At 44.7% G+C, this 25,713-nt stretch overlaps 1 protein-coding gene across 2 annotated transcripts in view; it reads left to right on the top strand.

Annotated features, from left to right (window-relative positions):
• Tgfbrap1 (transforming growth factor beta receptor associated protein 1) overlaps positions 1 to 25,713 on the top strand; it is a 44,536-nt gene that overhangs the window by 12,505 nt on the left and 6,318 nt on the right. For both annotated transcript variants that reach the window (XM_021159200.2, XM_029478152.1), the window contains exons 2-8: positions 4,138 to 4,839; positions 9,114 to 9,308; positions 12,805 to 12,959; positions 17,886 to 17,968; positions 20,378 to 20,719; positions 21,437 to 21,494; positions 23,808 to 23,951. In XM_021159200.2, the coding sequence (XP_021014859.1) occupies positions 4,152 to 4,839; positions 9,114 to 9,308; positions 12,805 to 12,959; positions 17,886 to 17,968; positions 20,378 to 20,719; positions 21,437 to 21,494; positions 23,808 to 23,951 (1,665 nt within the window). In that variant the 5' untranslated portion in view covers positions 4,138 to 4,151. The remainder of the gene's footprint in view (positions 1 to 4,137; positions 4,840 to 9,113; positions 9,309 to 12,804; positions 12,960 to 17,885; positions 17,969 to 20,377; positions 20,720 to 21,436; positions 21,495 to 23,807; positions 23,952 to 25,713) is intronic.

The following is a 25,713-nucleotide window of genomic DNA, read 5'->3' as shown; positions in this document are numbered from 1 at the left end:
AGAGAAGCAAGGCCTGAGAAGCCCACGTAAATTTTGTCTCCCAAGTCAAGAGAATAGACATCTTTAAAAACATATGGACAATATCAAATTCTCTGGTACCAAACCCATAGGGAACCATAAAGAATGAATTCACCACCCAAAGCAGCTGTTCTTACAGCAGCACCTACAAAGGCTAATTAAACAATAATGGTTTTTGTGTTCATTAGTAGAAATAATATTTTTACATTAGAACTTGCTTTTTCAAATGTTGTTTTTACGGAGAAGGCCATGCAGCTGCAGTGCACATGTAGAGACCAGAGGACAGCTTGTGGGATCTGATTTTCACCTTCAACCATGTCAGGTCTGGGGATCCAGCTCAGGTCCCCTGGCTTGACCACAAGCAGCTCCACCTGGTGAGTCATCCCCCTGGTCCTACATGGGCATTTCCAAAGACAGAGACAGGTACATGATCTCAAGTTACTAGAGAGTAAGTAGTAAGAATTGTCACATTGCATTAAAGTCCCTTTCAGCACTATGAAAGCCAGCCAAGAGGAATGGAGCTTCCAGCTCAATGCCAGCTAGATATCCTCATGGTCTGTGACACAAATGTATATATTGGATATATTGGTATATAAATGTGTGTGTGTTAGCCTCTTGGTGTCTAGTAGCAGCACTGTTGCCTCCTTATAGGGTAGGGTCAGTGTGTGTGTGTGTGTGTGTGTGTGTATAAATTTTTACAGTGGTAAGTAGGCCACAGGCCTCTGGAAGGCCACACACATCCAAGAGTATATGGGCAGCACAAACTGAACCAGATGGGTAAAATAAATAAATAAGGACCCAAAGTTAACTCAGTGGGTAGAGAACACATTGAATGAAATTCTCAAAAAACTAGTTTTAAAAAGGTGATGGAAAAAGCGAAATATGAAGACCTTTATTTTGGCCTTTATGCATTATTTCTCTAGTCCCCATGTAGTTTTTAGTCTTATTTCCCTCGTGAAGTTGTGAGGCCCTTGGGAAGCAAGTCACCAGTCTTAGAACTTTTTATTTGTTTATGCACCAAGAGGAACTTGCTGCAAGTTGGACTTAATGATAACACAGATGTGTGGCCTCATGTTTACCTTTTTGTAATTCTTACTTCAGCCACATAAATATATCCTTTGAACTAGATCATGGGAATAATACTGCTACTACTTATAAGAATAGACCATTTTTAAGTTATGTGGCCATCTTTCACTCACCATCCAACTCCCCTTCTTATAAACTACTGCTTAATTAAAAGAGAAAGCTCTTAGCAGCTATCATGACACATGCCTAATAATCGTTGCACTTGGGAGTGAAGGAGGCGGCCTGGGGTTCAAGACTAACCTGTGCTATGAGAGACCCTGTCGCAAACAGCAACATGGAGGGGAAAGAGCAGGCTTTTAATTCAAACAAACAAACAAACAAACAAACCCTTATTAGTATTATTTTGTATATGAGTGCATTGGCTGTGGTATGTCTGTCACCATGTGATGCCTATTGCTCAGAAAGACTGGAAGGTATGAGATTCCCTGAATCTGGAGCTGTAGACAGTTGTGAGCTGTCATGTGGGTACTGAGAATTGAACATGACTCCTCTGGAAGAGTAGCCAGCGCTGTTAACCACTGAGCCACCTCTCCAGCCCTCTGAATTTTTTTCTTTTTAACTTAAAGAGATCTACTAGAAAACTTACCATCAGCAAGACTTGAGCTGGCAGATCATGAGACAGTACTGCATTTGTTTTTAAGTGCCATAAAATTATGGTTTTTTTTTTTAATAAGGCATGTGCTTGCCGTACAGTTGCTTCTCCCTCCTCTTTTCCCCGTCCACCCCCTTCACTAAACAGGAAGTGTTTGACTTTGTATGATATTCTTCACCACAAATGTGTGTAGTTTCTCTCTATGCTGAGGGAAGATGGAGGCTAGAATTATATACAGCCCTGCTTTATGGCATTAAATAAGAGGAGTGTGATTGTAGGTGCCCAAAGCTTGTTTCTCTGTTCCTTCCAAAAAGCATGAGATATAATTCATATTTTAAATGGCAGAATCGCTCTGTCCTGCCATTTTAAAAGACAGCCATGATTGATCAACCAATGAAGGAAGACGTATTTTGTATTATTTCAGTTTTTACAAGCTTAGTGTCTCCAAGCCTACATTTCAATATCTGTGGTTTACTCATTAGCATTTAAATGGGAAAGATGTCTAGGTGGGTTCTGGTGATTCTATTTGGTCTTGACAAATAGATGGTTCTGTTTTAAAAGAGAGAGAAAGTTATGTGTCCCAGAAATTACTTGCAGAGGTCTGTATGGGTTCTAGCTGACCCTGGGGGCTCTGAGAAGTCCTGTGGCTTAGAGAAGGTAGGCAGCCTTGCGGTGTGAGCTTCCCTCCTTAGCTTCCCCAGCTGCTGAGATTGCTGGCTTGCATCAGGGGGCCAGAAGTAATTAGCCTCACCTCTTTGTTTCCCTCCTCTCCTCTCCCCTGCTCTTGTGTTTTATTTTATGAGACAGGATCCTACTATGTAGCCCTGACTGGACATTGAACTTGTTGTAGTCCACCTCCACCCTCCAGAGCGTATTACTGCAGGTGCTTACCAGCAATTCTTGTTCCCTATGTCCCTCAATGCAGGTCAGTGAGATAGCCATCTCTGAGAACAGAGCATGGTAGCATTTCCTTTCCTGGAGCCCACGTTAGGAAGTAAAGTCGATCGATGGGCTGAGAGCCCATCTGAGAGCAGCAGAGCCCATCACGTAGGGAAGGAGTTAGTCGTCATAATGAAATGACGAGCTTCAGAGTGCTATGTGCCTCACAGGTAGTGAATACCGTACCTGAGCACAGTTACTTTCCCTCAGTCTCAGGAAGTAAGGGCTGCTGTTTCTACATTCAGTTTACAGATATGCAGACCCAGATTGGGAAAGCTAAGTGTTTTCCTTTCTACCACATAGTGCTGTGGCCCAAGTGATATGTAAGCAATGGGGCTGTATTGTTCACAGTTTCTGGTTAGGCTCTGTCTTCCTAGAGGCTCCTTGTGCTACTTCATCACAAGGGACACACAGCTCTTGGCCCTCTTTGTGAAGGGCACCAAGCCCATACCTAGGGTCCTTACACGCAAGCCTTAATCTCAAAGCCATTTTACCTTCCATTACCACCACAGGGAAGATAAAGTTTCAACTCATGACCTGGGGAGAGACTTCAGCTTGCATGATAGAAATCAACTGGTAGGTATTTCTACACACAGTCCTCCCTTTTGAGCTTTTGGGCTCAGGGAAGGGAGTCACAGTATGATGGAAAATACCTGCCATTGACTCAGTAGAGGAGGGGTGCCCAAAACTGTGACATAGATTCTTTAAGTGGACTCCTCACTTTCCCTGAAGTAACTAATTTCTGAGGTCTTCCAACCTTCATAGTAATGTATCAAAAACCTGGAATTGGAAATTGTGCTTGGAAACAGCCTTTCTACCACTGAGAAGCCAAGAGAGGCTGTTTAGTGGTTCTGCGGCTTCTGCATCCATGCAATGGAAAACCAGAGTCCTTGTCAGAATGAGGCCTCAGGAAGCCCAGGGTGCTTTTCTTCCAGGGAGGCTACCCAGTGACTGCCATACCACAACCTACAAACCTCCCTCACAAACCCACTGGACAGCTCATCTCACCACCTGTGTTTACTCCTAGAGACCAAGGTGGAGCTGGAGCGCGCCTCACAGAGGCAAACACAGAGGTATCCAGAGCATAGCTCCCACTACTCTCTTGAACACACATGCAAGCAGCTATAGACACTAAAGAAGCTTGATACCTCTTTCAGAAGTCCCTCACATTGTCTGTGTGTGTGTGTGTGTGTGTGTGTGTGTGTGTGTTTTCTATCTGCAGCATGTGTCCCAGGAACAATGGGAAAAAGTCTGTGGTACTTTCAGTTCCATTGGGGATAAGTGGAAGGGCCAGTCATCCTAAGCACACACGTGTGCTCTTTCCCAGGGTCCCAGCTGCCCCATGGAGCTGGTCACGGGAACTCTTTTCTTTCTGCTTTCTAACGGAGTCAGATTCTTCAGTTGGAATGATGGATGGAGAATCAGAACATCTTTCTCACAGCTTATGGTTTGTTTCTTCCATCTTCCCGTAAGATTAAGACTCTCTACCTGTCTTCCCACAGATCACCCGGTAGACATGATGAACATCAAGGCCTTCACCTTGGTCTCTGCAGTGGAACGGGAACTGCTGATGGGCGACAGAGACCACATCAGCATTGAGTGTGTGGAGTGCTGTGGCAGGAATCTTTATGTCGGCACCAATGACTGCTTCATTTACCACTTCCTGCTGGAGGAGAAGGCCATGCCTACAGGGACAGCTACATTCGTTGCCACCAAACAGCTACACAGACACCTGGGCTTCAAGAAACCTGTGAATGAGCTGTGTGCGGCCTCAGCTCTCAATAGGCTGCTGGTGCTCTGTGACAACTCTATAACCTTGGTTAATATGCTGAACCTGGAGCCAGTCCCCTCAGGAGCCCGCATCAAAGGGGCTACAACATTTGCAGTGAACGAGAACCCTGTGAATGGGGACCCGTTCTGCGTGGAGGTGTGCATCATTTCCGTGAAGCGCAGGACGGTCCAAATGTTTCTGGTGTACGAGGACCGAGTGCAGATTGTCAAGGAAGTGTCCACCCCAGAACAGCCTCTTGCTGTGGCTGTGGATGGCTACTTCTTGTGCCTGGCCTTGACCACACAATACATCATCCTGAACTACAGCACAGGCCTTTCCCAGGACCTGTTTCCCTACTGCAGTGAGGAGAAGCCACCCATCGTCAAGAGGATAGGCAGACAGGAGTTCCTGCTGGCTGGCCCAGGAGGCTTGGGTGAGGAGGGCTGGGAGTCGCTGCTCATGGCACCTGCATCCTGCCTGCTCTCTTAGGTCTTTTGGACACACCTTGCAGTAGGAGGGTGAGGGTTCCACAGTGACATATGTTGTCACTTACTGACATGGTCCTAAGAAACACATCATTAGGTGCTTCCAGCATTATACCATCATCAGAGTATCTGTTGGTCAGTTAATGTGAACAGTGTCACTAGGAGACTTAGTATTCACATGCCTTCGCTGTGGACCGGATGACATGTGACATATCATGAGTGCCTGGCAGCATTGGAAATGAGTGGCCAGGTCATACCTGACAAACATGTGCTGAAATTCCATTGTAGCTGTGGGGGTCACCATTTCCTACCAGAGTGATTTTTCAGATTTACTCAGTGACCCTCTTTAACACCTCATTAATAAAGAGAGTTAGAAATTATATTAGGGCTCATTCTTGGTGATGAACATTTGACAGGTTTGCCCAAGTATACAGTGACTTGTAACCACTACCACGGTATCGTACACTGCCTTAAAAGTCCCTAAGCTTGACCTAGTCACCATGAACTCCTATCCTATCTCCTGGCAGCCACTAAGCTTGGGCTGTCTACATAGATGGTCTTGGAATGTGTCTAGAATCATATGACATGTAGCCTTTCAAAGTGGCTGCTTTTACTTGACTATGTATTCAAGACTCTTCCATGTCCGTTTGCAGCTTGATAGAAGAAGAAAATGCTTGGTCCCAATGTCCTTTGCTCTAAAAAAGAAAAAAAAAAATTTATGGAAGGCACGTATACATATGCAGCGGGTATTACCGTGTGTCCCTTGGTTAGGGTTATTTATATTCTCCTCTGAGACAAATGGCCAGGCTTGGCTAAGAGTGTATCCTGCCAGGTTTTTATGTCCTTGGCAGTGTAGCACATTTCTGTGTGAGCAGGTTGAGAACTCCTTATGTTTGGGAGTCTATTGTGCTTCTTTAGGTTAGTAGGAATCATCTATTCTGTACATTTTCAATCTGCTTGCTTGCTTGGTGGATTTTTTTTGTTGTTGTTGTTGTTTTGTTTTTCAAGGCAGGGTTTCTCTGTGTACCCCTGGCTGTCTTGGAACTCACTTTGTAGACCAGGCTAGCCTCGAACTCAGAAATCCTCCCAAGTGCTGGGATTAAAGGCGTGTGCTGCCACACCCGGCTTTGGTTGATTTTTTTATTTCTTTGTTTCTTTATTGTGCTAGTGACTGAACTCGGCCTCATTCATGCCAAGCACATGTCCTATCTCTCACTGAAGCCCATCTCCACTCCCACCCAGGCTTCTGTCATCACTAGCCTTGTCTGGTGTCCTTTCTATACTTGAGACGCCGATGTGTCTGCCTTTCAGGTATTTCTTGCTAATTTTTGCCTTGTGAAACCTCCCCTTACAAAGCCCCGTATAATCCAACATGCCGACTTTTTGAGTTTTCACTTTATGATTTTGAGGTGTAATTAGGAGACTTCCCTGTCTTCCAGGTTATATAGTCATTTGTATTTTCTGGTGCTTATCTGTGTGGTCTCCTGTCTTACCATGTAAAGAACTGATTTCAACTGCTATTTTATTTATACGACTGTCCACTATTCCCACAAACTGTTGGCAGAGCCCTTCGTTGCTGGTTTTGGTGGCTGCCTTTGATAGACACTAACTATGATACACTGTATCTATGTCTGGGATTCCCATTTCATTCCACCTGTCCTCTAGTGCAGCCCTAGATGCTCTGTTTATGACATCTTTACAAGGACGCCGTTGGAGTCCCATGTTCCTCTCTTGGTCATAGTGTCAGATTAAAGGGATTATTGGGTGCATTCACACACACCCCCAAGTTTACTATGTCTCAACTGTATGAGCGTCATAGGTAAATGAACCAACCCACTTAAGTGTCATTTTGCTTGAAGTGAATACAGTGATAAGCAAATAGACAGAATATATGTAAGGTCTCTTATGTATACCATATGCAGATATAGGTTCTACAAATAGTATCATTACATGGCTCCAGACATTAAGAGTTCAAACAAATTACTATCAAGATTGTAAATGCACATTTCAGCATGACGCCTATTTCTATTTTTGACTCTGCCTTTCTCTCTGAGTGTAGCTTGTGACCACTCTTGTCATAAGAGATCATGCATGACCTTTCATAACACAAGTTGACCAGATTTTTTTTTTTTTATAATACTTTGACTAACCTCCTTGATGGTGCTTCTCAGACATGGAAAACAATGCAGTTGCTCTTCATGTTATGTGGGCTTAGATCACAAGTAAGCTTGAACCTAGAAGGGACATGGCCAAAAAGAATGGTTTTAAAAGTTCTTGTGCCCTTTCCAAATCTCCTAGCTTGCATGCTGACAACATTAAGGCTCCTTTGGTAGTATAAAAGCAACAGACTTCATCACCTGCCCAGAAGAAGAGAGCTAGCTGGGACACTTCAGCAACAGTCTAGTCCATGCTCCTATTCCTAGCATGCTTCCCTAGCTTGACTTGACTTCATTCGGCAGTTAGGGCCCTCTGCTCCTTCATTCCAGTGAAACTGCAGAAGCTGTGGCTCATGACCCCTGCTTTCTGCCCTCTTTATGGCAGAACCATTAGCCAGAGGCTCTGCACTCTGTGGTTCTCTTGAGAAGGTCAGTGCAGTGTCTTCATTCATAGCTGGGTTTCACTGCCTCAGTGATTTTTGACGCTATTTTGTATACTTGATGTTACTATTTGCTATGATCATGATGCCTGTCTGTCCCCAAGAGGGTCCCTGTGTTAGAGTCTTAGTCTCTCTGGCGGCCACTGGAGAATAGTGGATCTCAGCCTAGCACAGTGCTTCTCAGCCTTCCTAACGCTGTGACCCTTAATATAGCTCTCATGTTGTGGTGACTCCCAACCATAAAATTATTTTGTTGCTACTTTATAACTGTAAGTTTGCTACTTTTATGAATCATAGTATAAATAACTGTTTTCCAGTGGTCTTTGGCCCACCCTAATGGCCATTTAGCACCCCATAAAGGGGTTGCAACCCATGAGTTGGAAACCTCTGTTCTAGGCAGGTGGAATCTGGAGAGAAGCCCTAGGGTCAGTCTTGACAAAGGTTAGGTTCCTCCATCTCCATTTAAGTGGGTTTGCTTCCTGGTTCATGAGGCAAATGGCATCATCCTGCTTCATGCTTCCGCTAGGGTATGCTACCCCAGCATCCTGCTTCATGCTTCCGCTAGGGTATGCTACCCCAGCAAAGACCCAAAGCAGTGGGGCTCTTGGCCCCTCACCCACCTACCCTTCCACCCTGTGTTATAACAAGAGCCATTGATGCTTTCGTTGCTTCAGTGTTGTCTAAACATTTGCAAGCAACAGTGTGGTGCTTTCAAAAGTTAAAGTTAAAATGGATTGACACCTCTGCATCAAAATATTCATCTCAGTGTTCCCCAATAGCAGTGCCTTCCAGTGTACATAGCTGCCACAAGCTGATTATGGACAGATGCTTCACGGCAGTCTGTCTTGAATCACGAATCCAGTTTTCTGTGTTAGATGATATGTATTCTTATAGCTCATGCACGTTCTCAGTGATAAAGCAAGGGGTGACACCAGTAATCAGCGCTCAGACCTCAACTCGAAGCACAGCCAGCCTCTCATAGTGGAGTGTCTGGCACATGGCAGGTGCTCAGTGAATATGTTGACCAAATGTGTGAAAAGGAAAGAGCTGAAGCCTAGATGGAGGGGTGGTGGACATGGACGAAAACGTGCCAGGCTTCCTAAGTAGCTTCTTTTCTCCTGTGTGGGGAACATGTCATTTACAAATGAGCATGTAAGCTCAATGGAAACAGTTTAAAGTATCGTTTGTAGTTGGAAGCACACATGATTTGCACTCTGGGTAAGGTAGTTCTCGTCATGGTGATACAGTCATATGCCATTCTTTACACTTGCACATATTCTGTTATTGTTTTAAAAATGCAAGCCTGGGGCTGAAGAGACAGCTCAGCAGGTAAGAGCACTGACTGCTCTTCAGGAGGTCCTGAGTTCAAATCCCAGCAACCACATGGTGGCTCACAACCATCTGTAATGGGGATCTGATGCCCTCTTCCGGTGTGTCTGAGGACAGTGACAATGTACTCACATACATGAAATAAATAAATACGAAAATCTAAAAAAAAAAATTAAATTAAATTTCTGAAAACTACAAGCCTGTTGGAGAACTGAAGGACAGTTACTTTTCACCCAGTCATCTCTATGGCAAAGATTTCCTCATAGTTAATAGAAGACACCTCCTTTTATTTTCTAGGCATGTTTGCCACCGTGGCCGGGATTTCCCAGCGTGCCCCTGTGCACTGGTCAGAAAATGTGATTGGGGCAGCTGTTTGCTTCCCCTATGTCATAGCGCTCGATGACGAATTCATCACAGTTCACAGCATGTTGGATCAGCAGCAGAAACAGACCCTGCCCTTTAAGGAGGGTCACATCCTGCAGGACTTTGAAGGTACCTGTTGAAATAGAAATCTTAACGTTTTCATTGCAAACCTTCTGTGATCTTTCTACAGTAAATGTCATTGGGGACCCATTAGGAGCTGGGCCTTATGCTTAGAGGAGTTACATTAGTAACAGAGCTGGAGAAACGGCTTAGGGGTTAAGTGCTCTTGCTGCTCTTGCAGAGGACCCAGGTTACTTCCCAGTACCAGGCTGCTCAGAGCTGTATATGTACACCTGTGTATGCCCCCCACCACACACACACACACACATGCACACAAATGCATGTTCAAGCACACAAAACACTCACACACAAAAATAAATAGATCTTTGAAGAAGGAAAAGTAATGAGTGCAGTGCAGTGTCTGTGCTTCAGGGACAGCAAGGTTAAGGGTGTAATAGGCTTTTCAGTAAAGAACCACAGTGGTTTAGGACTTGGCTGGACAGACATATCAGGGAGGGCTTCCTGGGGGCGCCATCTAAGAATGGAAGGAATCAGCCAGGCAAGTGTATGCAGAACCTTCTAGCAGAGAAAAGGGTGTGTCTGAACAAGAGGTCCCAAAGGCAGGTCCTCAGTGTATGTGGAAGGTGGAGGCATTGAGGCTGCCGTGTGGTTAGGCACAGTTGGCAAGTGGCCTAAGTGTAATGCACACGAATTTCACTTCCTCTTCTTTCCATTCTGAACATTTTCAAATGTTCAGAGAAATTGAATGAGAGGCAGAATGAACCACATTCCCTTAGCCCAGATAAAAAGCTTGGGTGTGTTTGCAGCATCTGCACTGTTTGTAAGTGAATGCTGGGTATTGTATCACTGAATATTAACCTGCGTCAACACAACTCTCCTAAGAACACTCATAGCTGAGAATGTTAATGTTCTCACTCTTTAGCGCCATCTGCTAGCCCACTGCCGTAGTTAGGCTTTCGATGGCTATAAAGAAACACTATGACCACAGCAATTTTTATAAAGAAAGACATGTAACTGAGGCTGGGTTATAGTTTCAGAGATTCAGTCCATTATTGTCATGGCAGAAAGCAGGGCAGCATGCAGGCAGATACAGTGCTGGAGAAGGAGCTGAGAGTTCTACATCTGAGTCAGCAGGCAGCAGGAGGGGACACTGAGACTGTGGCTTGAGCTTCTGAAACCTCAAAGCCCACCCCTCGTGGCACACTTCCTCCAACAAGGCCACACCTCCTAATAGTGCCACTCCCTATGAGCCTATGGGGGCCACCATATTGGCCCATACTCATGTCCCCATCTAAGTAATACCTTATACTTGCACATAAGGATCCCTTTGTTCTTTGAACAGTGCCTTCCTGGTGATTGAGATGCTGGGTATATATAATGTATGTATGTATGTATGTATGTATGTATGTATGTATGTATGTATGTTTCAACCTTAGTAAGAAATGTAGTACTCACAATGATTTGGGTCAGATCCAGTTAAGCACTAGCACTATTAGAGTCATCCTTTGGTACACACATCTACAAGTTGCATTATCTCTTTTGAGTAGTGAGATTCATGGATGTTTTGGTCCCTTATATGACTTGGCTTAGTATTAGCCTAGAAACTACACACAGGTTCTTGTTGGTTTTAAATCATCTCTAAATTACTTAAGGCCACGCTGGGGGAGACCAGTGTAGCCTGCCTTACATGGGAGCAGAGGCTCCTTAGAAGAGTAGCTTCTGGAAAGAACCCAGATGCCCCTCAAGAGAGGAATGGATACAGAAAATGTGGTACATTTACACAATGGAGTACTACTCAGCTATTAAAAAGAATGAATTTATGGATGGACCTGGAGGGCATCATCCTGAGTGAGGTAACCCAATTACAAAAGGACTCACACAATATGTACTCACTGATAAGTGGATATTAGCCCAGAAACTTAGGATACCCTAGATATAAGATACAATTTGCTAAACGCATGAAACTCAAGAAGAACGAAGACCAAAGTGTGGACACTGTGCCCCTTCTTAGAATTGGGAATAAAACACCCATGGAAAGAGTTACAGAGACAAAGTTTGGAGCTGAGAAAAAAGGAGGGACCATCTAGAGACTGCCATATCCGGGGATCCATCCCATAATCAGCTTCCAAACACTGACACCATTGCATACAATAGCAAGATTTTGCTGAAAGGACCCAGATATAGCTGTCTCTTGTGAGACTATGCCGGGGCCTAGCAAACACAGAAGTGGATGCTCACAGTCAGCTATTGGATGGATCACAGGGCCCCCAATGGAGGAGCTAGAGAAAGTACCCAAGGAGCTGAGGGGATCTGCAGCCCTATAGGTGGAACAACATTCTGAACTAACCAGTACCCCCTGGAGCTCGTGTCTGTAGCTGCATATGTATCAGAGGATGGTCTAGTCGGCCATCAGTGGAAAGAGAGGCCCACTGTATGCAAACTTTATATGCCTCAGTACAGGGGAACGCCAGGGCCAAGAAGTGGGAGTGGGTGGGTTGGTGGGGGAGCATGTGGGGAACTTTTGGGATAGCATTGAAAATGTAAATGAAATAAATACCTAATAAAAAAAAAAAAAAAGAAGAAGAGTAGCTTCGAGCAGATGGCCAGATACTGACAGAAAAGGCAAACCATTTTAATTGGGATGCAGGAGACAGAAGAAAAAGTTACTACTTCCTGTGAAGAGGGACTGCTGAGTTAAGAGAGGGATCAGAGTTTAATTTGAAGCTTAGTTGAAGGAGCTAATGTGGGCTGCAGTCCTGACTCTTTCACAGACAGAATTCTATAGAGCAGTGGTTCTCAACCTTCCTAAGGCCGTGACCCGGTAATACACAGCTCCTCGGGTTATGGTGACACACCACCACCACCACCATATTTTCGTTGCTACTTCATAACTGTAATTTTGCAACTGTTATAAATTGTGATGTGCATATCCATTTTCTGATGGTCTTAGGTGACCCCATGAAAGGGTTGGTCAACCCCCAAAGGGGTCGGCCCACAGGTTGAGAACTGCTGCTGTAGCTCTTGGTGGACAAGGACAGCTGGCGGGATGGGAGGGCAGCCAGTAAGTAATCAATCATCAATCAACTGAAGTGGCACATGGATGGAAGGGAAGGTGAAATACTATCTCACAGTCCAACGTAATGCACTAAATCTTAGCTTGTGCAAACCAGCTTAAGGAGGAAAAGATTTTCAGTGGGGTTTTGATGATGTTCCATGATGGGGCTCTGCATCTTCGCTGGACTCTGCATCATATGTCTCCTCATGGGTTTCCAAATCAATGGGCAGTTTCACGTAGAAAAGGGCATAAAGAGCACATTTTATCCTTTCACAATGTGACATTAAACTTCACCCTTCCCAACAGTTGTCAGTATGGGCGGAAGACACGGGAGGCATCATACCATCATCTTGGTAGGGATGGTATTGGGAAAGCTGGTGGGCATGATTAGCAGATCAGATAAGGGCCCAGTGTGAGGAAAGCAGTCGTGTACAGAGGAGGCAATGCTTTTCTCTTCCAACAGTGTTAATGTTCTTTTCTTCCCCCCAGGAAGAGTGATTGTTGCCACAAGTAAAGGAGTTTACATCTTGGTTCCATTACCTCTGGAAAAACAAATACAGGATCTGTTAGCAAACCGGAGAGTGGAGGAGGCTTTGGTCTTGGCAAAAGGAGCCCGGAGGAACATTCCAAAGGAGAAGTTTCAGGTTGGTAATTACTGGTCACAAGAAAGCATGCCTGTAAGCACAAGCATTCAGATTTAACCACGCGCCCTGGAGCTCACTCTGCAGAAGGCCAGTGCAGCACTTTTGTGCCTGTCCTGTAATGTTTTTCAACACATCTCATGTTCTGTAGGTAAGGAAGCAAATTACAGAGCAACCAAACAGCTCAACTAAGACGGCACAGCTGACTGGGGAAGGTCAGCTTGTTAGTTCCTCCCTTGGTACACTAGGCTGTGTTTGAAATCAACTCCCTTCTTCAGGCACCTCCTCAGAACAGCTATGAACATGGTTCCTATAAACCGGCAGAGTTAGTTCAGCCCAACAGATCTCTGATTTTAGAGTATGTATTTGTTGAGGTGGGGTTAAATTAATTTGCATGCATGTCATGTCCTCTCTGTAGACAGCAGGGGCCACTTGCATCCAGGATAGCTATAAATGAACAGTTATAAATCCAATGTGTAAAAATCCAACGTATTTTAGACCTCATGTTACCATGTCACAGCGTCAAAAGGTTGTCCGTCCGTCCTCCCCCTACCCCCACCTGCAAAAAAGTCTGTTTGTTTTTCTCTCTCATGTGTAGGCAGTGCTTTGCACACAGAGCAGATAAGGTACCTCACCTCAGGAGCCCGGCCACGTCACTCCCTTACAGAACTTCAGTCTTCCAAGTACAGGAACCACAGGCACAGATGACTGTACCTGGCCAGGAGAAAACACCAAGTGCACGGGAGAAATGCTAACTTTACTATATTATTTATATAGTAAACATAATCGTCAGTATCAAGTGCATTTCTAAAATTCCTACTTGATCAGATGTGTCATTAAGGGCACTACATATTTGAGAGTGCTAAAACATGTTAGCTGAACCTGGAGGCCTAGACCTGTAAAGCTAGTTACTTGGAAGCCTGAGGTAAGGGGACCTCAAGTTCAAGGCCTGCTTGAGGTACAGAGAGAGTTCAGTGCCAACCTGGGGATTTAGGGTAACCCTGTCTCAAAATAAAAAGTGGCATACCCCTGTCTAGCTTGGGGGAAGCTTTAGGTCCAGTCCCTGGTGCTGCAGAAAGCAACAACAAACAACTAAAACTACGGTGGTGTGTACACATTTCTATCGTCATTTGAGTCAGTCAGTCAGATTTTACCTGTGACTGATTGCTATGGCAGAAAAGATATGTTTGGATGCAAGTTGCCTCATAGAGCAAAGGGTAATTAATTGCTGTTGCCAGTGAATAAAAAGTGCATGTGTCCTCCATGGTTGGGAATTTGGAAGGAGACGTCTGGTAAACAGAGTTCTTATCCCTGCTCCTAACTCGCTGCAGTGGCACTAACCTATCAGTGTTCAGCAGGGGGCAGCAAACTCAAAGGCACAGATCTCGTGGCTGCCGGTGCTTTCCTTACCTCCCTTGTCCACACAGTGCAGGCAGGGAGGGCTGTGGCAGAGGGAAGAGGGGCTGCCTGGCCCTGTGCAGCCATGGCATTGTGTCAGTTGCTGTTAAACGGCTACCCTGTCTTCTACAAGCACCATGTGTGCTGCTCAAATCATTCAGCATTTTCTTATTTTGCTTTTTTTCCATCTCTGCTCTTTTTGACAAGAGCAGAGGGCATAGCCAGTCCCTGATGAAATCACATGAGTTCCTTGCTGTCCAGTCCCTCCTGTGTGTGTGTGTGTGTGTGTGTTCTGTCCCTTTGCATTTGATACCTGCCTTCTCCCTGTAATGCTGTAAATTCAACTTTCTTTGTTATGTGGGTGTTATTTTCCTTGAGCTATGCAAACAGCCGTGTGTGTGTGTGTGTGTGTGTGTGTGTGTGTGTGTGTGTGCCTGCACACGCACGTGCATGTATGTGAAGTCCCATGCATATGCCAAAATTTCAAAAGATGCATTGTTGCCTAGGTGAAGTGCTTCATTGACAGGTCCCATCCACTTTTCTGGACACATCTTCCACAGCTCATGTTGCCCTCGTGAAAACTGTGTTCAGCTCATACTTGTCAACCCCAAGCCATCACATATAATGAGAGTAAGTGTGCTGGCCCTGGTCTCATCTCCGGTCACAAGAGGGCCATAAGTACCATCCATCCTAGGGCCCTGCCTTCATGACGTCATCCAACCCTAACTGCATCCCACACACTACACCTCCAAATTCTCTTAACATGAATTTGGGGCATCTCTGTAGACCAATGGAGACTTGTGAAGTTGGTAGTGGTTCTGTCTCTCTCTGGGGATGGTGTAGAGGAGCGTGGGGGAGACAAGGTGACCCAAGCATGGCATTCAAGTCTGGTAGCCTCAGGAAGATGCTGCTGTCACTGATTTCTCTGTAGCAAGCCTGGATATACCTAAGAATTCTCTCATGCTTGGTGCCTCTTTTTAATTCTTCCGCTACAAGCATGGCTCATATTATTTCTACTTCCAGAAATAGAACTGCATATTGGGCAGAAGAACTCCACATTCTGCTTATTGGTACAAAGTGGCATAGTAAGTCCAGTCATTGGTCAGATGGGAGTTTTCACAGAAGAAAGATAAAGGCAGACAAAGAGAAGAGAGATAGGCAGGTTAAGCAGTGTGCTAAAATCAACTCTCCTAAAGGGACTGCTGCTGTGCTTGGAGCGCTCCTTAAAACCATGGTGCCTGGGGCAAAGCTCAGTAGAACACTTTCCCAGCATGCACAAGGACTACTGTTTGATGCCCAGCAACCCAAATGAATTCTCACACACACACATACACACACCACTGAAAGGCCTCTTAAAGTTATTTGAGAGAGCAAGAAAAACCAATAGAATGTGTTGATGAGGTATGGTTTTTAGATCATGACTCAACCATTTATTACTTTAGTCACTTGGAAGTAAAAACTTATATATTCTAAATAGAATTTCTCACCTTTAAAATTGGGCCAGTGGGTGACAAAAAAATGTGGACCAGGGAGTTATTCAGATTAATAATTCCTAAATAAATAGGAGAGAATTTTCAAACTGTTCGTTAGGTAAGTGTACTGGCTAGTTTTGTGTCAACTTGACACAGCTGGAGTTATCACAGAGAAAGGAGCTTCAGTTGAGGAAATGCCTCCATGAGATGCAACTGTAAGGCATTTTCTCAATTAGCGATCAAGGGGGAAAGGCCCCTTGTGGTGGGACCATCTCTGGGCTGGTAGTCTTGGTTCTATAAGAGAGCAGGCTGAGCAAGCCAGGGAGGCAAGCCAGTAAGNAACATCCCTCCATGGCCTCTGCATCAGCTCCTGCTTCCTGACCTGCTTGAGTTCCAGTCCTGACTTCCTTTGGTGATGAACAGCTTTATGGAAGCTGAATAAACCCTTTCCTCCCCAACTTGCTTCTTGGTCATGATGTTTGTACAGGAATAGAAACCCTGACTAAGACAGTAAGTAAAGGGTTTGTCCTGTATTCAAGGACCTCTTGGCATTCTGGGTTAGAAGAAGAAGAAGAATTAGTATCAAGCAGAGTAGTGAAAACCATGGGAGACAGAGTGCCAGGATGAAGATGTTGGCACACATGAGAACAAGCAACAAGATGTGTCCAGTACCCTTTCAGACAAACCTTAACAAAGCTCAGAAATGGACAGTGGCGGAAGGGAGGAAAGGATGAACTCTCCTGAAGTGTGTGTTGTGCGTGTTGGCCTTCTTTGAGGCAGGGTTTCTCTGTGTAGCCCTAGTTGTCCTGGAACTCACTTTGAAGATCAGTCTGGTTTTGAACCAGGAGATCTGGCTGCCTCTGCCTCCTGATTTTTGGCATTAAAGGCATGTGCCACTACCACCTAATCTTTGTTTTTTTCCTAGTGACTTATTTATTTACTTTTATTTTATGTGCATTGGTTTTCTGCCTGAGTGTATGTCTGTGAGAGTGCGACATCCCCTGGAACTGAAGTTACAGACAGTTGTGAGCTGCCATTTGGGTGCTGGGAATTGAAACTAGGACCTCTGGAAGAGAAGTCAGTGCTCTTAACCACTGAGCCACCTCTCCAGCCCAAGTGTATGTATGTGTTATTATTGTTGGATGTTACAGGAATGGAAGAATCCTGCAGATGAGTTAAGTTGGATTGCAGTGATCCATGTACAGGCAAGGTGGCAGTTTACTGCAAGAACTTTAGATAGTCTGCTATTAATGTGAGCCAAGTGTCTCCAGGGGATAGGTCACACAACACTACCTCAGCTTTGCTAAGAGGCCCACATATCTATGTAGTGCTTATGCTTGACTACCCTTGTGTATGAGGGATCTATGAGAAATACTCCTGCAAAGTCTCTTTCAGAGGAGTAGAAGAATAAGCCAGAGCTCCCAAGGTCATTGATCTCCATCTGAGCAACAACAGGAAGAAGCAGTCACGAAAATCTGGTGGATTGAGCACAGGGGTGAAGCAATTCATTAAGGGTTCATGGAATCAAACCTATGAAGGGGGGGTGCATATACATGTGTGTGCATATGTTTATGTGCACATATGTGTGTGTATGCATTCAGCTCCCCTACTCCGTACAGCACTTCCCTGCATGCATGAGATTCATGAGACTCAAACACTACAAGAAGAAAGATTGCATTTGTGCTGAAGGTATATAGACTGTTTTCTTGGACATTATTCCATAAATTACATAGTATAAGAACTGTTTACATTAGACTTACATATTTCTAGCTATTACAGGTAATCTAGACATGACTTAAAACATGTATGTAGATTCTAAGGGATACAGTGCTATTTTATATAAAGGACTTGAGCATATATGCTGATATCTGTGGGGCCCTGGAACCAGTGCCTTTCCACTACTGAGGGATAACTACATAGATTTAAGTATTTTTTTTAAACTAGTAGCTTCTTATCTCTGTGGATGCCATCAGTCAGGATGTGGATGACAGTGCAGCCTGCCCCTCTGGTGATGGTTTAAGGTGTCTTCAGGAGATGATTGATTCTTATTCCCTTGCAGGTAATGTACAGGAGGATTCTGCAGCAGGCAGGCTTTATACAGTTTGCACAACTCCAGTTCCTGGAAGCCAAAGAGCTCTTCAGGTAATTTGAAGTGTTGGTAGCAGGACTGTCACTCAGTGGGAACCTCCTGGGAACCTTTGTCGTCTATGCAGTTTCAAGGGAGAATTATGGGAAGGCTAGATGGATATTTGAGTAGGAATGATAGGGCTGTTTGTAATAGTTCACACCTTTCTAGGTAGTTCCTGGTCTCCACCATCAGCCTTAGTATGCCCACTGTCCCAACTCCTGAGTTGAAAATCTGACGAGGGTCCTTGAAGGTAGTAGGGCTGCTAAGCAGGACAGTAGTGTTCCTGAGTGGGGTTGTTATGTGTGGATTCTGAGGAATATTTATTCTTGCTATCTACTTTTCAGAGATTTCACTGGAAGCTGAGTTTAGAGAAAGCAAGGGCTTTTAGGAAGACCTATAAAAACTTTGAATCATATATAGACTTTCTAGATGGTATATGCCCGGTTGGCATACTCAGGAAGTGAATCTGTCTTTAGGAAGACAGCCTTCTGCCATTCTGACTGATTCTCCTGTGGACCTTCACAGGCATCCCTTTTCTCTGTTGTCTTCTCTCCTTTTCAGTTGCCCATTTGTATTCTCATAGTCTATCTTGCTCTTCGTTTTCCTTACCCATCTATGTAGGAACCACACCCTCATCATCGCACTTGCCCTTGTATCTGTACTTTACTCTCACCAGTGGGTTCCTGGGACCATGGCTACTCAGCATCCTCTGGGGAAATGGGGTTGCACCTGCTAGGGTCGTCATCTTTAAGTACTTTAAAGAGCAGTGCTTCACTAGAACATTCTGTGGTCTAGAGATTTCTAGCAAACAACATTCATAGAAAGCTCTGTACAGAGCCTGTACAGCCCAGGGAACTTAGCAGGATGCTCTCTGCTGGGCTTCTTCTGTACAGAGCCTGTACAGCCCAAGGAACTTAGCAGGATGCTCTCTGCTGGGCTTCTTCTGCCCTTCCTTGAGGATGGTTGCTATGTCTTAAGGATGTGCTGAAACACACAGCAGAGTTGATGTCTTCCTCTGTCACAAAAATGGGGTGTATGGAACAGGTCTCCGAGGGAGGAAGCCATTTCTTGAGGAGTGACTCCCAGTAGTACTTTTAACTATGCCAGTCCAGGTGCTGCCACTGTCTGGTCCTATAAAGACTGGCGGTCTTCAATTTAAGTAGAGTCCTTGCTCAGTCACACCTCAGCAAATCTTGTTTTGTCCTGACAGTGTCATTGCCCTTGAGTTTCACATCACAGGTGCTGCCAGAACATACTGTGGTCAGTCTAAGATGAATACCCATGAATATGTGCCTGGAAAGTCCCCCACTGTGATGAGAGAGCTGAAGCTGGGCCAGTCTGTCTTTAGGATGAGGTTCTTAGGCCTCCATATTAGTCTCTCAACAGCGCAGCAGTACACTGGTGACTGCTTGCTTGCTCACCTTGTCAAAGAGTCACTGAGAGCCGATATCTGGGTAAGGAGCTTCTCAGACAGCAGTGATTGCCTTTGACCTTCTTGTTCCTGTGCTGGGCCCTGACCTCAGACTCCACCCCGTAACTATGCCAGAGGCTGTACTCCTAGCTCATCATGCTTGGCATCTGTGAGAAAACCCACGTGTTGTTCATGTATGGAACCCAAGCTGCATGTCTTCTGGAGGTTCTCAGTCTGTCTTCATACCATTTAGCCAACTTGGTCAAAGTATTAGAATGAAGGTCACAAGGGCACCAGAGGGGCTGTGCTTCTGAAGAGCCTTACAAGCTTGGAAGGGACCTCTCCCATCCAGTGCGGGGACTATTCTGGCCAGTAAGCACTGCATGAAGAGGACTCTTCCTTCAACAGGTTCACCCTGGAGTGAACAGTGAGCAGAACTTTCCTGTTTCAGGAACCCTCCTGTAGCCCTCAGTGTCTTAACCCCGACACTATTGGCTCTTAGGCCTGATGGTTCGTTATTGTGAGTGTGTTGGGGCAGGGCTGTCTGGCATATTGTAGTGCGTTCATCCCTAGATTGTACCTACTAGATGTTAGTAATAGCACGGCCCAAGGTAGGAGAAAGTCTCTTATTCAAGTACCACTGAACAATCTATTTGGGATTCAGCATCAGGAAGATGCTGTTTGTCCTGGCTCAGATTGATGCCACTTTGTTCTTGGCATAGTTCGGTCTTGCCTGAGGAATCCCAGGGCTGACTGGGTTTCCCTCACAGTGCAGGTGTCTTGATGTTGCACTCACCAGTCATCTGTACATGTTTCTCACCCTTGTCTCCTCTGCTCCTTTTGGAACCATGTTTGGTAGTGTTTCATTGGTACTAGCAAATTAGGATGCTCGCTTGGCCACATTCACACCCATTAACATGTGCCTACAGGCACTGCCCTCCAGTATTGTTAGTGTGCCTATGTGTACTCTCTCTCTCTTTTTGCTTCATTTAGTTTGACACTGTAATTGCAGAAGCAGCCAGCTGGATGTCCGGGAGCTGATTTCTCTCTACCCCTTCCTGTTGCCCACCTCCTCCTCCTTCACCCGGTCTCACCCTCCTCTTCATGAGTATGCAGACCTGAACCAGCTGACCCAAGGCGACCAGGAGAAGATGGCCAAGTGCAAGCGCTTCCTCATGAGCTACCTGAATGAAATCCGCAGCACAGAGGTAGCTAATGGCTACAAGGAAGACATCGATACGGCCTTGCTCAAGCTGTATGCAGAGGCTGACCACGACAGCCTCCTGGACCTCTTGGTCACTGAGAATTTCTGCTTGCTGACAGACAGTGCTGCCTGGCTGGAGAAGCACAAAAAGTGAGTGTTCTCAACCCCACGTGGTGAGGCTTTCACTCCAGCCCTCTTGCACCCCATGAGGCCCCTTGAGGAGATGCTGTGAGACATACTCAGCCAGCATTGAGTTTGGATGAGAAATCAAGATCACCAAGAAGTCCTTGTGGCAATAGGCAGCAAACAGTCCTCAGATGACGATGTCCTCCTGATCTAAAGGGCCTCGGAGAGAGTCACGCTCGTTCTCCTCTTTCATGTTGAAAAGTACAACAGGAATTACTGTGAGCTTGGTTAGTAGTGTTGTCAGACCAGCACCCACCGTGGAAGATGAGACTTGGTAGTAATAATGCAGTTGAGTCACTCATAGCAAAGGTGAACGACATCTGAGTAAAGAGCTGAGCCTTCTTGACCTTGTTGATCAAGCTCCCTTAGGTCACCGTTTTTGGTGGATTTCAGATTTCAGATTAGGGCTGCTCAGCCTGTTTGGTTTCAAATCCAGTGCACACCGACACCTGGTGGTGGTGACTCAGGATGCTCTATCTATAAGAAGTTGTGAAATGTGCCCAGAGATTTAAAAGGGAAGGTTCTAACTAACACTTCAATATATTGAGCTGTGTCTCTCTAAGGAGGCCTGACCTCTCCAAGAGCCCCCTCCTGAGGAAGACATGGGCAGAGTGTGAGCGGTGTGTGTCCCAGGCCATACCCCACATCCTTGGCCATCGTTTCCACCCTTTTCTCTTCCAGGTACTTTGCACTGGGGCTGCTCTATCATTACAACAAACAAGATGCCTCTGCAGTTCAGGTGAGTTGACTAGTGACTTGATACGTAAAAGCACCAGCTGTTCAAAGCTTGATCCCCTGCCTCTGAACCTCATAACCCATGGTGTCAGGAGAACCAACTTTTGAAAATTAGTCTCAGACTCCATATATATACCGAGGCATTTAGGCTACCATGTTTACACATATAGTCAATAACCTATAATTTTGTGTTACTTTTTAAAAACCCATTAATCCATAGAAACCACTTTTACCTGATCTGGTCTTTTCTGCAGAGAACGAATAGAATAGTGTTTTCAAAAGTGAACTCTTTGAGAAGTGTTGACTTTAAGACCCAATATTTGTTCTTACAAAAAGGCCAAGAAGTGATTCCTTTAATTCTCTTTAAAGAACATTATCAAGATTGAGTTTGTGAAAATTGAAATGAAAACAAGGTTGATTTTCTTTTAAAGAATTGAAAGGGGGCCTGGAGCTAAGAGCAGTTGCTGCTCTACTCTAGTCCACTCCTGCATCAATCCTGGGAGGCTCACAACCTCATAACTCCAGATTGATTCTAGGGATTGGCCCCTCTTCTAGCCTTCATGGGCACTATACACATATGGCATATGCATACATGGGCACATGCATATATATATTTAGAAAATTAGCTGTCACTTAGTAACTATACACCTTTCTTGGCAAGTGATTCAGTCACAATCATTGGGATCCTAACAACGTCTTAGCTGTTCTCTGTACTGGGGAACTTAGAGCTCATCTGTTTAGTGCTTTTATTCACCCCAGTGAGCCACAGAACACTAGGGATTATTTCTCTAACTGTATTTTAGTAACCTGTGTCTAGTATCCCTTTGGCCCCAACTTCTACCACCCTTCTTAAGTGCTAATATCTACTGCTTTTCTCTGATTTAACAAAATTTGCTTGAATTAGCTTGGGTGTGATATTTTTGCTGAGCCAGCAGGCATATGGCATTACCTTAGAAACTCAGGGTGGCAGGTAGCAATTGTGTTATAGTTTCTGCTGTTAGTAACAGCAACTGTTGCTAGTGAGCTGGGCAGTTGCTTCCCTTAGGCACCAGGACAGAGCCAATGCTGAGCAAGCTCATGCTCCTGCCCTAGGGAGGAACTGAGGTGAAGGCCAGCAGGGATGCTGAGTCTGAACTGAGTGGCATCGATTTGTTAGCCTTGTCTCTTGGCCTGCACCTTACAGCTTTCCATTGATCTTTGCAGTATCTTCTCACACCCTGGGGGGATGCTCTCCTCTCTGCCCTGTTACCTCTCAGACTGCATTGGGTGCTAGCTTCCTGTGAGCCTTTTGTGTAACATCAGCTCCCTCCCTGTCTTTGTCCATGCCTTTTTGAGTTTAGTCTGCAGTGCAGCCTCTTTGCTAAAGCATCACAAGAGCATAATTTCAGAGTGAAGAAAACAGGAACATGAGTTTCCATCAACACATGCCTCAAGGCCAAGAGCAGGCTTGGATATGGTAGACAAAACGTTTATTTCTTTAAGACATAGTAGTGGCATCTTTAGAATTACTGCATGTGCGTTGTAATACTATTAGCACAGCTGTGGAGAAAGATTTGCATACTTGAATCACATGGAGCACATCTTCAGAAGAGGTGAAAATTCCATTTAAAAAAAAAATCAACACTTTTCAGTGGACCTTTGATTCAATTATTTAACTGGTGAATTCAGTTCTGAAGAAAACAAGAATGCACTGAGCATTCTAATCAGCTTTAGTTGGGGGATCACCACCATATTGCAGATTATTTTAGATTTTGAATTATTTACATTTACAAAAGGAAATGTCTTGGACATAAGACCCAAATGTAAACTAAATTTCACTTGTGTCTTGTACAAATAGCATGAAAATAATTTTCATAAATCTGTGCTCAAAATGAAGTTTGATGGTATGGAATTTTCCACATCTAGCATCATCTCAAATTTTGAAAAATTAGATTTTGGCACATTTGGGTTTTCTGATTTATTTCTCAAAAATATTATAACAGAGTTTAGAATTTATAGCTCTCTTTACTATATATTTCTTTATTCAAAGTGCTCAGGGTCTGAATTGTCTTAGATTTTTGAGTTTTTCAGATTTTGAAGTAATGCATGGGAAGCTAGAGGTACCCCAATCAGCTACCCAGTGATCCAGGCCTCACTGTCAGCATGCTTGTGAATGCTCAGATTATAGATTTTCATGTGAGGGATGTTTCATCCTGTGTGATTTGAAAATAATGAGAGACCAAATAAGAAAACAAACATTTTCTCAGTGAATTCTACACAATACATGATGTTCTTAGCTCTACATTTTTTGTGGTTGTTGTTTTTTATTTCTTCTCAGTTGTGGGTGAACATTGTGAATGGGGACATCCAGGATTCTACACGCTCAGACCTGTACGAATACATCGTTGATTTTCTTACCTACTGCCTAGACCAAGAGCTGGTGTGGACCCATGCTGATTGGCTGTTGCAGAAAAGTGAGGAGGTTTGTGTTTCATAAATGCATTCTCTTAGGAATGGCTGGTAGAAAGACACCAAAGCCCCCCTCAACTTTAGGTGGAGGGGCAAAAAGCTACATTCATCCTCCTCCTGTTTACGCTGTCTGCTTTTGAATGCCTTCCTTTGAACATAAGCACGTGGCACAGTCTGTTTCTGCAGCAGCCTCTCCCTGCAGAGGCCTCGCCTTCTCATGCCCCTGGTGTTCAGGAAGCGCTCTTACAGTTCCCTCTGCACTTGTCAGGGAACAGAAGTCTGCATTTTGTTCTCTGGGATGCATGCAGGTTCTTACTCTACACAGACTGGACTTCTGCAAGAAGTGGCTCAGATCTGGGCCACATCAGGAAGACCATTGTCCTCTTCTGTTTCTAAGAGGCTGTGAACTTGGAGGTGTCAAGTGTCATGTACATGACCTGGCTCATCTTGGAGGCTGAGACAAGACAATAGTGAAAAAGCAGCTGTTGGCTCTTGGCTCTACAGTAGCAGTTCTCAACTTTCCTAATTGCTGTGACCCTTTAATACAGTTCTTCATGTCATGGTGACCCCCAACTATAAAATTATTTCATGGCTACTTCACAACTGTAATTTTGCTACTGTTATGAATAATAATGTAGATATCTGATATTCAGGATGTCTGATAAGCAGCTCCCCCAAAGGGATCACGACTCAAAGGCAGCATGCTCAGGACAGAGGGACAGAGACCTTAAAAGGCTCACAAGTTACTGAGACTAAGGCAGCAAGCATAGAAGATCCATTTTCTTGGCTTCCCTTGCAGAGACAAGATCAGACCCTAAGTCATGGCAGGGCAGAGCAGATTCCTGCTGTCTACCTCACTTCCTAGCTAGGTCAGAGCCCCTATTCCTTACATATTAAAAAATTTTAAGATTACATTTATGCATTCATTTGTGTGTATTTGTGCACACATGTGCCATGCTGTATGGTGGTCAGAGGACAGCTGAAGTCTCACTTTCTACCGTGTGTATCTCAGGAATTGAACTCAGATAGTCAAGCTTGGCAGGAAGGACCTTTACCTGCTAAGCCTGCTCACTGGCCTCTCCATTTGTCCTTTATGTCTATACATTTACCTATAGAATGCACCTGCACATGCTCCTGTGGTGCAGGTGCAGTGGCATTGAAAGGTTTAGATCCTTTCCAATTGCAGAGCAATCACAGCCAAACACAGAGATTATTCTGTGTGTCACATGTTGGCCCTCCACTTGACCTCTGTCATCTCTTGAAGGGTGTGGTTCATAGATGGGGATAACACTCTTTCAAGGTCATGTAGTCAAGCAAAACTGAGACACAATTCAGACCTGTAGCTGTGCCATGTGTCTCATGTTGGGGTTCACAGGGTATGTATACGTATACACATGTGAGCAGGCAGTAGTACACATTTCAGTGCCCAGGGGAACCCAACAAGGTCTAATGGTCTTAGTATTTCCTCAGAAGGGAAAATTGATCCAGGGTGCTCCTTATGGCAGCATCGGAAGGCAGTCTGGAAGGTTCAGATGGCAAATTAGCCAAGCACAGTAAATAATCTACTAACCAGGCAATGTGTTCAGAGAACGAAGAGCACACTGTGAGTTTTCATACTTTCTGGGTTTTCTCACTTAATCTTTGCAAGAAAAAGTCTCTATTTGGGATAATCTTAACAGTGCTAGTGTTTGTTGCATGGCTGTCAAAGCCACGTGACTGCTCTATTTGTTAGTTTCCAGCCATCTTAGAAGAAATCCTAGCAGTGTGTGGGGAGG

Source organism: Mus caroli, chromosome 1 (assembly GCF_900094665.2).
Source record: "Mus caroli chromosome 1, CAROLI_EIJ_v1.1, whole genome shotgun sequence".
NCBI lineage: Eukaryota > Metazoa > Chordata > Mammalia > Rodentia > Muridae > Mus > Mus caroli.
The sequence above is the reverse complement of the archived record's forward strand: the minus strand, read 5'-3'. Positions and strand labels throughout refer to the sequence as shown.